At 30.4% G+C, this 12,848-nt stretch overlaps 1 protein-coding gene across 1 annotated transcript in view; it reads left to right on the top strand.

The window, feature by feature from the left end:
- The window catches only part of LOC114335306 (GDP-L-fucose synthase), a 61,955-nt gene extending 49,713 nt beyond the window's left edge, over nucleotides 1–12,242 (top strand). Inside the window, exons 5-7 of the mRNA XM_050646036.1 lie at nucleotides 947–1,160; nucleotides 9,849–9,977; nucleotides 11,965–12,242. Coding sequence (XP_050501993.1) covers nucleotides 947–1,160; nucleotides 9,849–9,977; nucleotides 11,965–12,200 — 579 coding nt within the window. The 3' untranslated portion in view covers nucleotides 12,201–12,242. The remainder of the gene's footprint in view (nucleotides 1–946; nucleotides 1,161–9,848; nucleotides 9,978–11,964) is intronic.
- Nucleotides 12,243–12,848: the final 606 nt, after the last annotated feature.

The following is a 12,848-nucleotide window of genomic DNA, read 5'->3' as shown; positions in this document are numbered from 1 at the left end:
GATAGAAATATATGCTGAATCTAATGCCTCATCTTTTTCAGATTAGATCACCACATCCATTATTTCTGTTAAGAAGAAAATTTCATTTTTTCATCAAATAAATTTCGTGCCTTCTGTTGTTTTTGTATTTTTTTATACATATATAAAGAACACTGTTGTTTCATCTCATAATTTTTTATATAATTTCATGATTTTTAATGCCCTATTTCATCTTTAACAACATCCCTAAGCGCATCATAGGGTTCATTCTCAGAAAATTCTCCATATCGAGAATATTCTCCGATTTTTCATTCTCGAGAGTATTCCAACACTAGTCGTCAGCATATCTCAAATGCCTCAGTTTTCTTCCATTAACATTTATTCCTTTATCTACCCAGTTAATGCCTTTGAACACGTCTTCCAGACCCAGTGTGAATAGCTTTGGTGAAATAACGTCTCCCTGGCGAACTCCTCTGTTGATTGGTATAGCTTTGGTTTTCTCATGTATTTGTAGTTTCATTGTAGCTTTCTTGTAAATATTATGTATGAGCATTCTGTATCGGGAATCTATCCTGCGGTTGTTCACAGCTCTCTCTGTTGCCCAAAGTCTATGAAGTCGAATGCCTTTTTATAATCAACGAAGCCAATGCATAAGTTCAAGTGATATTCATTGGCTTTCTCTATTAGCGTTCTGACTGTAAGAAGATAATCCTCTGTACTGTAACCTTTTCGGAATCCTGCCTGCTCTACCGGTTGACAGCTGTCCAGTTTTGACGTTAACCTATTAGTTATTACTCATAAACAGTTTGTACATTTGGGACAGCAGGGATATTGGCTAATGAAATAGCATTCAAAAATATCTGAGGAAAATACAACTGCGTTTGCACTTTGATTTGAAAGTTAACTTTTGTTTAACCATAAATTTCATTTTATTCTTCATTTATTTTCTGACATAACATTGTTTTAGGTGCACAATGGACCACCACACCCCTCCAATTTCGGATACAGTTATGCCAAACGCTTAATCGATATTCAAAATAAAGCTTACCACCAACAACATGGCTGTATGTTCACGTCTGTCATTCCTTGCAATGTGTTTGGACCTCATGATAATTATAATTTAGAATCTAGCCATGTTATACCTGGATTAATAAGAAAATTGAATGACATCATTCAGCAAGGTATATGTATGAGCTGGTATACTCCTTCTCAGAGGCATCTTTCAGTACGTCACAGGTTTTCGGTTTCTTTTTAACGCATTAAGTTGGAAGTGACAGAAAACAGGTACGTCCGTGATTAAAGTCATTTATATAATTTATTCTAGTTGTTGATAGATGGCGCTATAATCAACAAAAAATGATTTATGTATTATCTATACGACTATAATCTGTACAATTTATAAGACTATACAAATCAAAGAACATACCTTTTTTATAAATTAAATAAATACATTTGATTTGTTTTTATACCAAATTGCGATTCTGACAACTAGGGGAGTGCATATAGATTTTCACTTCGGAAAAAATCAAACAAGATAGAACTTTTTGTAATTTCATTAAGAAATGTTTAATAAACAACATATCAAAAAGTTCTTCTCGAGAAGTGGGTGCTTCATTTTTTATTAAACAAATGAACTGCGAAATTAGATGTTTTTTTTAAATAACTCTGAAAATATAAACTTTAGACAAAAACTGACTTAACCATTGAAAAATTCAGAAAATTTTACAAAAAAAAACCTTAATAAAGATTTTTCTAAAATTAAATCTGTTGCTTCTATAATTTTTTATTTATATCGCTAAAGTCACCCTTCTCACAAACATTGGCGCACTGTAAACTAGTTTTCGGAGAAGTGCACAATTGAGTTATTTTAATGTAATTCTTCAACTAATGGATCAAATGAAATTTTACAAATTAGACATGAAAAAAGAATAATTAAGCTATCTTATGGTTATAATAAAAAGAAATACAATTTATGGGCATAAGTACGATGTGGATGGAAAGTAAGACTTATATGAATTTTGTTTAAAAATGATTTAAAAATGTGTAACTAATACAATTTTTCTTACAAAACTCTCAATTTTGCACAACTTACATTTCAAACATGTTACTAAACGATGTTTCATTCAAAAAAAATCTCAAACATTTAATTCAAATGATACGACGCGACGTCTCAAAAAATGTAATTTTTGAAAACTTCGTAGTTTTACAGAATTACCACCACTTTAAGATGGTATTACTCAAGTTTGAACAGATTTATTACAGTTTTATAGATGCTTTTTTAAAGCTTAGGCTGTAATCTTTAAAATGCACTAAATTATTTTACTTTAGAAATGAAATAAACTATTTCTTTTTGAGAAAATTAAGAACGATAACAAAAATGCAATACAAAAACCGAAAATTACCAGCTAAAAAAATGTTTATACAAAGGTATCAAAGCTTTTTTCTGTAAAACTTACCTAAAATACATTTAATAATAAACTTCAACAATAATAAATGTTTAACAAAAAATTTTTTTTAGCTCTTATACAGTATGTCTGCGTAACTTGGAACCTATTGATAACTTTTTTTATTTTCAGTTTTACGAAAAAAAGTATTCTTTATAAAATACTCTGCATCGTATATAATCCGAGATGCAACCATCAAATATCAAATTTTATTAATTTTATACGAGGTATGTCAAAAAATATGAATTTCACTCAAGAGTAATGTACCTTTATATTTCACAATATCGAAAATTGTTATTAAGAAAAGTTATTTCTAATTAAAAATATGTTTCAGTGTTCAATTACCTACTTCTATTTAAAATATTGTGAATAATAAAGGGACTTAACTCTTAAGAAAAATTCATATTTTTTATACCTCGTATAAAATTGAAAAAGTTTGATATCTCATGGTTGCATCGTAGATTTTAGACCAGGTAGAGCATTTTATGAAGAATAACTTTTTTTTATAAAATTGATAATACAATAGTTATCATACCTAATTGTAGTAAAATGATGGTGGGTATCCGTAATTTGAGAAAAAATTGATTTTTTTTTATTAGAATGATGTAATTGTATATTAAAACATCGTTTTTAATTTCAAACAACTTTTTCTAATAGCATTTTTTGATATTCTGGAATATAAAGGTACTTTACTCTTTAACGGAATTCATATTTTTGACATAATAACTCGTATAAAATTGATAAAATTTAATGTATGATGGTTGAGTTTTAAATTTTTGTCTATCCAGAGCATTTTATGAAGAATAACTTTTTTTTGTAAAATTGATAATAAAAAAGTTTTCCATGTGGTTCCTAGCTACGCAGACATACTGTATAAGAGCTTCTGTATAAGAATTTTCAAATTGTAATGCCATATTTGGATTCAGCATAAGCTAAAACAAAATAGGAACATATTTGATCAAAGTAAAATGATGAATTCAACTATATTTTTAAAATTATTTATACAAAACAATTGTTATTGTTTAAACAATTAATAAACAATTAGCGGCCAAATCTGCGAGTAGAACTTTTTACTCTAACATGTATATAAACTAATAAAAAAAGTTTTAGAAAAATATAAGCTTGTTTGAATTTTTCCGAAACAATGCATGTTTTCGTTCTAATTGAAATTAACTAACAACTGGAATAAATGTTATAAATGTGTATGTATCACGGACGTACCTTTTTTTCTGTCACTTGTGTCACACTGAAAAAAGCCTCTGAGAAGCACCATATAAAGTTTTTTTGTGTTAGTGATTAATGATAAGTGTGTATCTGCAGCAATGTGTTTTGAAAATTGTTGTTTCTGGAACAGTTGTTCTCCATCTGTCTAAACTAAAGTAACTATTGATATTTTCGTTTATTTATTTTGCTGAATTTAAATAATACACTACTCCAAGAAATTAACGCACCACCTTAAAAATGGGTAATTTTTGATGTCTCTAATTTCCTACACCTGTAATATCGATGTGATAAAATTGTTGCTAGACAGGTAAATTGTCACTATACCGGGTGTTCCAATCAAACCGTGTTTTTTTCTTAAAGTTCACTACACCCTGTGGAATATTCTAGCATTTATAAAATAATGAAATTAAAACCCAACTATAGCCTCAGGTTTTCTTAACATTCTGTTTTTTGAGTCATTCGTGTTCGAACCATTTAAATATTGTATTAATTTTAGTTGTCAAACCGGCAAACAGGTGTATGTTCTCAAAGAAATTGAAAGTGTAAAATTTTTTTTTAATAATAAGCTAAGTACTTTCAACACATAACGTGCCATCATCAGAGCTTCCTAAAAGGACATTTAAGATAAGAGATTTTTTATAAACAAAATATTTAAAAAACTTACGTCCTTTTATAAATCCTTCATAGAAGAGTAATTGTTAAAATTCACATGATAAATCATGAATACTGGGCAAAAGCCACAGATATCGGGTATAAAACCCTCAAAATTAAAAGTTTATCACATCTAAATTCTATTTTAGTTTAAAATTACAACATGGCTGCGTCAAACCATTGTGAGTTCACGTGAACAGCTGAGCACTGTCATTCATTAAAATGATAAAGAAGGAACCACTAATTTATGCGCCCTCTATATTGGTATGTAAATAATAATTAAAAATTAATTAAATTGAAAATGGCTAAAAAGCCATGTGTTGCCGTTCTCATACTAAAGACAGAATTAAAAAAACTTCTAAAAGTGGCATATATAAATTGTCATGTGGTGACTGCCCTGTGACCTACGTGGGTAGAACGATGCGACCGTTGGATACACGTATTAAAGAACATCTTTAAAAGAACGATAAATCTAGCTTTGGTCATCATTTGCATGCATCGAAACACAGCTTTAGCCCCCAAAGAGATAGTAGGATCCTACATAGCATACCTAATAATAACTATACTAAAATGAATCTACTAGAAGATCTAGAAATAAGTAGAGAAATGAAAAGAAATCCTCAAAACTGTGTTAATACTTAGATTCAATTAAATTGTAAATTTGATCCTATCTTTAAGAAATTTCTTTAATAATTTTGGTTTAGTATACAGTATACCCAACAATTGCTGTAGGTTTTTTGAACATTACTTTTTCGGTATTCTTGAGTTTTCTTTCATTGATTACATATAAGTAGAATATTTAAGATTTGACTTAATCTATTGGTAAAATTGTTAATTTTATAAAATAACAGCTTTCGAACTCTGAACTTGACAAATGAGACTTCTCCTTGGTTTGTTTTCATCTAACTTCTTCCACACTTGGTCCAACCATAACGGTTTGTTTTTTAAAAAAATTTTGATAACTTACATACACGTTAACATTTCACTTCAATATTAATAATTGTAATTTTGAAAATTTAACTTTAAAATTTAGTATCTTCACTTAGAATTCATTTAACCAACACATGGCATTTTAGCCATTTTCAATTTAATTAATTTTTAATTATTATTTACATACCAATATAGAGGGCTCATAAATTAGTGGTTCCTTCTTTATCATTTTAATGAATGACAGTGCTCAGCTGTTCACGTGAACTCACAATGGTTTGACGCAGCCATGTTGTAATTTTAAACTAAAATAGAATTTAGATGTGATAAACTTTTAATTTTAAGGGTTTTATACCCGATATCTGTGGCTTTTGCCCAGTATTCATGATTTATCATGTGAATTTGAACAATTACTCTTCTATGAAGGATTTATAAGAGGACGTAAGTTTTTTCAATCTTTTGTTTATAAAAATATCTTATCTTAAATGTCCTTTTAGGAAGCTCTGATGATGGCACGTTATGTGTTGAAAGTACTTAGCTGATTATTAAAAATTTTTTTACACACTTTCAATTTCTTTGAGAACATACACCTGTTTGCCGGTTTGACCTATTTAGAAGTTTGTACAAGTCATACAGTCTGTTTCAATTAATTTTAGTTGTTTGAGGCTCCACCCTGTATTCAAAACCGTTAATTTGTTGGGGGATTCATAAGCATTGAGTAACGAATATTTTTCATAACATAAGGTTTGTTCCAACACAACGAGAACCGTCATGTAACGATCACGTTACTATAAAATAATACGTTCCATGCGTTCTGTGTCTGTATATCGTGCGTTCCATGGGTTATTTTGTTTACTGCGCAGAACGGTGATCGTTACAGGGACGGTTTCTCGTTGTGTTGGAACAAACCTAATAATACACAAATTCTTCCCACTTATAGACGATAACGATTTAATTACTTCAGAGAATTATGTCATGCGATTAAGAGTTTTGCCGAATGGACTAAAACCTTTTGCGATTCGTCTTGGATGGAAATTAACAGTGTGGCGATGTAAGACGGTGAATTAAGAAGTATATCAGATATCGGTCGATGAGCGTCGAAATTCCGCGTCACCGGAAGTAAAAATATTTCCCGCGAACCGGTCATGTTTTTTTCGTAACGTGAAAAAAAACAATTTTAATTATTCTTTGTTGTTTTGAACATGATTCGGAACTGAAATTAGATAAATAAAAGTTTAAAATAGAGAGACTTTTATTTAATTTTCGAACCGCGGGGGTATATGTTGAACACGGGTAGTTTTCAAACAGTTCCCCACAATTCGCTTATGTTGGATAATAAAAAAGTTAGGTACTTTAACAACTAGCTATGTTCTTCATCAATACAGGGTATTTCTAAATAATTGAGGCTAATTTAAGGGGTAGTTCTGCATGGAAAAATAATTAGTTTGCTTTATAAACATATATCCGCAAATGCTTCGTTTCCGGGATACGGAATGCTGAATTTTTTCTTACAAACTGACGATTTATTATTATGACAATTATTTATCTTCGGACCAGAAAAATCAACCGTCGAGAAGAGGTTTGTTAAGTTTAAACGAGGCGAAATGAGCACCGAGGACGATGCACGCAGTGGACGCCCCAAAGAGGCTGTTACCGACGAAAACATCAGAAAGGTCCAGAAAACAATTTTGGACGACCGTAAAGTGAAGTTGTTCGATATAGCTGAGACTCTAACTAAAGAATATGTGGGTATGCGAAAGCTCTGTGATAAGTGGGTGCCGCGATAGCTAACAATCGATCAAAAACAACAACTAATTGATGATTCTCAGAAGTGTTTGAAGCAGTTCAATGGTAATAAAACCGAATTTTTGCGTCGATGTTACAATGAATCAACCATGGCTCTATCATTTCACACCGGAGTCCAATCGACAGTCAGCCGAGTGGACAAGACACAACAATCGGCTAGCTAGTACATTCTTTCACGGTTTTTGCTCTATATTTTAAAGAACCGCTTGGATTGACATGAAATTTGATATACGTATAGCTTACATGTCAAAGAAAAAAAGTGATATTGTGCCGATGTGTGCTTTTGCCCTGGGGGTGACTTTCACCCCCTCCTGGAGGTGAAAAAATATATGTCCAAAATAAATCCGGAAATGGGTAAACTGACTTATTTTTAAGTAACTTTTGTTCTATAGAACATCTATAGATATAGGCTTTTTCGCCAAGTCAACACTTTTCGAGTTATTTGCGAGTGAATGAATATGTTAATTTTTCAACAAAATAACCACATTTTTAGACGGTTATTCGCAAATAACTCAAAAAGTAAGTAATTTGTCGAAAAAAACGTTCTTAGCAAAAATATAGCCTATAAAAAAGTAAAAAAAAATGGTGTACGCGTGAGGTCTCTCTATCTCGTAGAACCAGAGTTATAACCAATGAAAAATATATTCATATTCACCAAATTTCAAAAAGAATATTTCGACGTGAAATATCCAAAAAATTAAGCACTTTTTGGGGGAAACCCATTATAACTTTTTTAAAGTGTTTAAAAAAAGCTTTATTTTTGTTTTTACAAAAAGTTTCTAGCATTAAATTTAAGTTACGCTCAAAATAAAGTTGGTCCCTTTTTTTTGGCAAAAAAAAATTGGGAAGACCACCCCCTAATTAGCAACTTAAATGAAATTAATCGTTACCGCTCCACAAATTATTTTACTTATGTGTTTATAATATGATCTGTAAGTTTCATCCATTCAAAGTGCTTATTTTTGAAAAAATTTGGTTTCAAAGTAAAATTTTTAAAAATATTTTTTTTTTACAAAATAACTTAAAAATTGTTAGATATACCAAAAATCTCGAAAAACAAAAAAAGTCAGCATTGCTTTTCTGAATATCATGTATTTTTTTGTTTTTCTGTTAGACAAAAATTGATTCAGATTTGGTGTTTTTAAATTTGCATGCATTCGTGATCAGTGACTCGTTTAACCCCTTTTAACTACAGCCCTTTCAATAATACGGACTTTGAACCGATGAAACTTACAGATCATATAAACAATACATACACGAGTCAAGAAACTTGTGAAGTCGTAACGATTAAGTTCATTTAAGATATTAATTAGGGGGTGATTTTCTCGATTTTTTTACCAAAACAAAAAGGGACTAACTTTATTTTGAGCGTAACTTGTTTACTTTTGATGCTAGAAATTTTTTTTATAAAACAAAAATGAACCTTTTTTAAACACTTTAAATAAGTTGTAATGAGTTTTCCCCGAAATGTGCTTCATTTTTGGTTATTTCACGTTAAAGTATTCCATTTGGAATTTGACGAATATGAACCTATTTTTCATTAGCTATAACTCTGCTTCTACTAGGTATAGAGACGTGATATATACACCATTTTTTTTTATTTTTACAGGTTATATTTTTGCTAAGAATGTTTTTGCGACAAAATACTTACTATTTGAGTTATTTGCGAAAAACCGTCTAAAAGCATGGTTATTTTGTTTAAAAAATGAACATGTTCACTGGCAAATAACTCGAAAAGTGTTGACTTAGTGAAAAAACTCCATAGAACAAAAGTTACTTAAAATTACTCAGTTTATCCATTTCCTGACTTACTTTGGACGAATATTTTTTCACCCCCAAAAGGGGGTGAAAACCACCCCCAGGGCAAAAGCACATATCGACACAATATCACTTTTTTCTTTGACTTGTTAGCTATGTGTATGCCAAATTTCATGTCAATCCAAGCGGTTCTTTAAAATTTAGAGGTTTTGCAATATTTTACCGTTAAAGAACGGACTAAGCAAGGTTATGGCATCAGTATTTTGGGATACGCATGGTATAATATTCATCGACTATCTTGAAAAGGGAAAAACCATTAACAGTGATTATTACATTGCGTTATTTGGAGCGTTTGAAGGACGAAATCGCGAAAAAACGACCCCATTTGAAGAAGAGTGCTATTCCATCAAGACTACCATCCGTTCGCTGATCTCAAAATATTGCTCGCTGTAATGAAATTTAGTACCAATGAAAAGGTAATCGCCGAAACTAAGGCTTGTTTTGAGGCTAAAGACAAATTGTATTATAAAATGGTATTGAAAAGTTGTATGACCGCTATAATCGTTGTATCGCCCTCGAAGGTTACAATATTGAATAATAAAATCAAATCAAAAAAATGTTTTTCTATGTTAGCCTACGAACTTTTTAGTTCAACCATTAACTAAACCTACAGTTTATTCGCAAAAGCTATGATGTAAACAATAGTTGACAGCGAGATGTCGTCATCAGCAACGAACGAGATGGCTATTCTGTTCAGTTTTTAAATATTTTGGATAACAGTTACTTGTATAATCGCGTAAATTATTCATTAATTTAATTAATGGGATTATTTTTTCACTCTATGTATTCAGTGATTACAATACTTTATATAATAAGACAATAAAAACAAATATTGGAGAAAAGAGAAAAAGAGATAAAGTTATTTTAATAATAATGATCGTTACTATGGAGCGAGTAGATAAATTTGAAATACTTTTAACAACTAAAATCGTTGTATACATGCACTACATGTCTTATTAAAATTTAATTTAATATTTATTTAAAATTTAACATTTTTAGGTGGCAATACTTTTACTGTAATGGGAACCGGAACGCCTTTAAGACAATTTATTTATTCTTTAGATTTAGCTAAACTATTTTTATGGGTTTTAAGAGAGTATCAAGAAGTTGAACCTATTATATTGTCTGGTAAGATGTTTTTATTTTACTTTAATTACACCCCAATAAGCGACAAATTATTTATAGTCCAGTAAATGACCGTTTTGGAGTGTAATTTTCAGGGGCATGACGGATTTGCTTGAAAATTTGGATTTAGGTTCTACTTACTCTCCACTTCAAATTTGAACTTGTGCCGTTGCTTGCTTTTACTTGGGGGCTCCCCTTCTCGGGAGTGAAAAACATGCTTTTAAAATAAGTTCGGAAATGGATAAATTGACTAATTCTAAATAATCTAATAAAAAGTATTCTAGTAAAAAGTATCTAATAAAATAATTCTAATCACTTTTTTCTATAGAGTTTTTTCATTAAGTCAATAATTTGCGAGTGAAAATGTTTATTTTTCAACAAAAAAAAAACAAAAAAAGTAAGTATTTTTTCGAAAAAAAATCTTAGCAAAAATGTAGCTTATAAAAAACGAAATAATGGTGTATTCGTGTGCATTCTATAGACTATAGACCCAGTAGAAGCAAGTTGTAGCTGTAGCTCATGAAAAATACGGTCTTCTTCGTCAAATTCCAAGTCGAATATTTCAACGTGAAATAACCAAAAAATTAAGCATTTTTCCGAGAAAGCTCTTTTCTTTTTATTATTTATAATAGTTTCTAGCACCAAAACTCAACGAGTTACGCTCAAAATAAAGTTGGCCCCTTTTGTTTTGGTAAAAAAAATCGTGAAAATCTCCCTCTATATAGCACCCCACATGAAATTAATCGTTACCGCTTTATTATTTACTTTACATATATGTATATTGTTTATACGATCTGTAAGTTTGACCGGTTCAAAGTGCTTCTTTTTGAAAAAAATTGGTTTTATAGTAAAAATTTTTTAATTAAAAAAAAATGACTTTTTTTGTAAAAACAACTTTATTGTGATACGAAAAATCTCAAAGATTTCTTTACTCAAAGAGTAAAGAAATGTAGGTTTTGCTTTTATAAATATTTTGGTTTTATTTTGTTTTTCTGTAAGACAAAAATTGGTTAAGATATGGTTGTTCAAAGTTTGCATACACTCGTTCAAGCCCTTTTAACTACAACTCTTTTAAAAATAAGCACTTTAAACCGGTGAAGCTTATAGATCATATAAAAAATACATTAGTAAAATAAATTCGTCGACTAAAGCGTTTTAAGCCTACAAACAGATTTAAATAAAATTATTTAACAGTTACCACTACATTATTAACTTTGTTTGTTAATTATATGTTAAAGTAAGCCTCTCACTGGAGAGAATTCCTACAAGTAATTTTTTCTTCTAATTATTGTCATAAAATTTACTTATTGTTACGAGTAATAACAGATTGTAAATTAAGTGGAGCTAAATAAAAAAAAAGTAAAATAAATTGTAAAGCAGTAATGATTAATTTCAATCGGGGTGCTAAATAGGGGGAAAGTTTCATGATTTTTTTTGTCAAAAAAAGCGACAAACTTTATTTTTAGCATAACTTGCTTAGTTTGATGCTAGAAAATTTTATGAAAAATAAAAATAAAGCTTTTTTTAAACACTTTTAAAAAATTTTAATCAGTTTTTCCTGAAAAGTGATTCATTTTTTGGTTATTTCACGTTTAAATATTCGATTTAGAATTTGACGAATAAAAACGTATTTTTCATAAGTTTTCATGAACTTTACTTTTATTGGGTCTGTAGACCTAGTGCATACACCGAAGTATTGACTAATTAAAAAAACTTTGTAGTACAAAATTTACTCAGAATTAGTCAATTTATTTTAAACATATGTTCTTTTCACCCCCAACGCCCCCCAAGTAAAAGCAGCCAACGAACGGCACAATAACTTTGAAATGGAGGGTATGTAGAACCTAAATCCAAATGTTCATGCAATTCGGTGCTGACACTGGAAATTACACGTTATCGCCGTATTTCACGTTCATTTACTGGGCTATTATTATGCTTTGATTTTTATATTTGTGTTTTTGTCATTAACCATGTATGCTATTAATTTTAGTCGACGAAAAGTCTGAGGTATCGATTAAAGAATTGGCAGAAGAAATAGCCAAAGCTTTTGATTTCAAAGGAGAAATTTCGTTTGATACCACCAAAGCTGATGGCCAATACAAGAAGACAGCCAGCAACAAAAAACTAAGGAAGTATTTACCTGATTTTGAATTTACTCCATTTTCTGTTGCTGTAAAAAACAGTGTGGATTGGTACAGAGAGAATTACAAAACTGCAAGAAATTAATTTATTTTGTTGAATTTTACTAATACATTTTTTTAACTGAAATGATTTTATTTTTTAAATCCAAGTCGAAATATATGCGGGAGGGGGCAAACTTTTTAAATGTGGGGCAAATGTTAAATAAAAAAAACATCTGATAGCAAAATAAATCAACAAGTTTCCTAAAATGAAGCCACAGTTCTCCATAAATATGATTATTATACCTCGTTTTTAAACTAGGAGGAGTAATTCCTTCGAGAGTCAAAAGTTAACACCAGAGGAACAAATAATAACAAAAAGTGTACAAATATTGGCATTTGCAGATGATGTTGATATCATAGCTAGAAGCGAAAGAGAAATGATAGAAGCATTTAATGCGATTGGAAGAGCGGCACAAAACAGTAGCCTAAATATTATTGAAATAAAAAGCAAATACATGAAGGCCGGCAGTGCTGCGCCAGCACGTGGTAGCGCCTGTGTGCCAAACATTTATTGGCGCCCAAAAAATACTCTTTTAAAAAATAACTAAAAATTCTCTAAAATAATTCTAGTGGCGCCCCCTAGTGCTGGCGCCTGTGTGCGTCGCATACATTGCACACGTAGATGGCGCGGCCCTGAGGCCAGCAAATCTACAGGCCAAAGAAACCTACAGAATCTGACAATAGGAGACTA

The sequence above is a fragment of the Diabrotica virgifera genome, chromosome 3 (genome assembly GCF_917563875.1).
Source record: "Diabrotica virgifera virgifera chromosome 3, PGI_DIABVI_V3a".
Classification (NCBI taxonomy): Eukaryota; Metazoa; Arthropoda; class Insecta; order Coleoptera; family Chrysomelidae; genus Diabrotica; species Diabrotica virgifera.
This window is presented reverse-complemented; position numbering and strand designations above follow the sequence as displayed.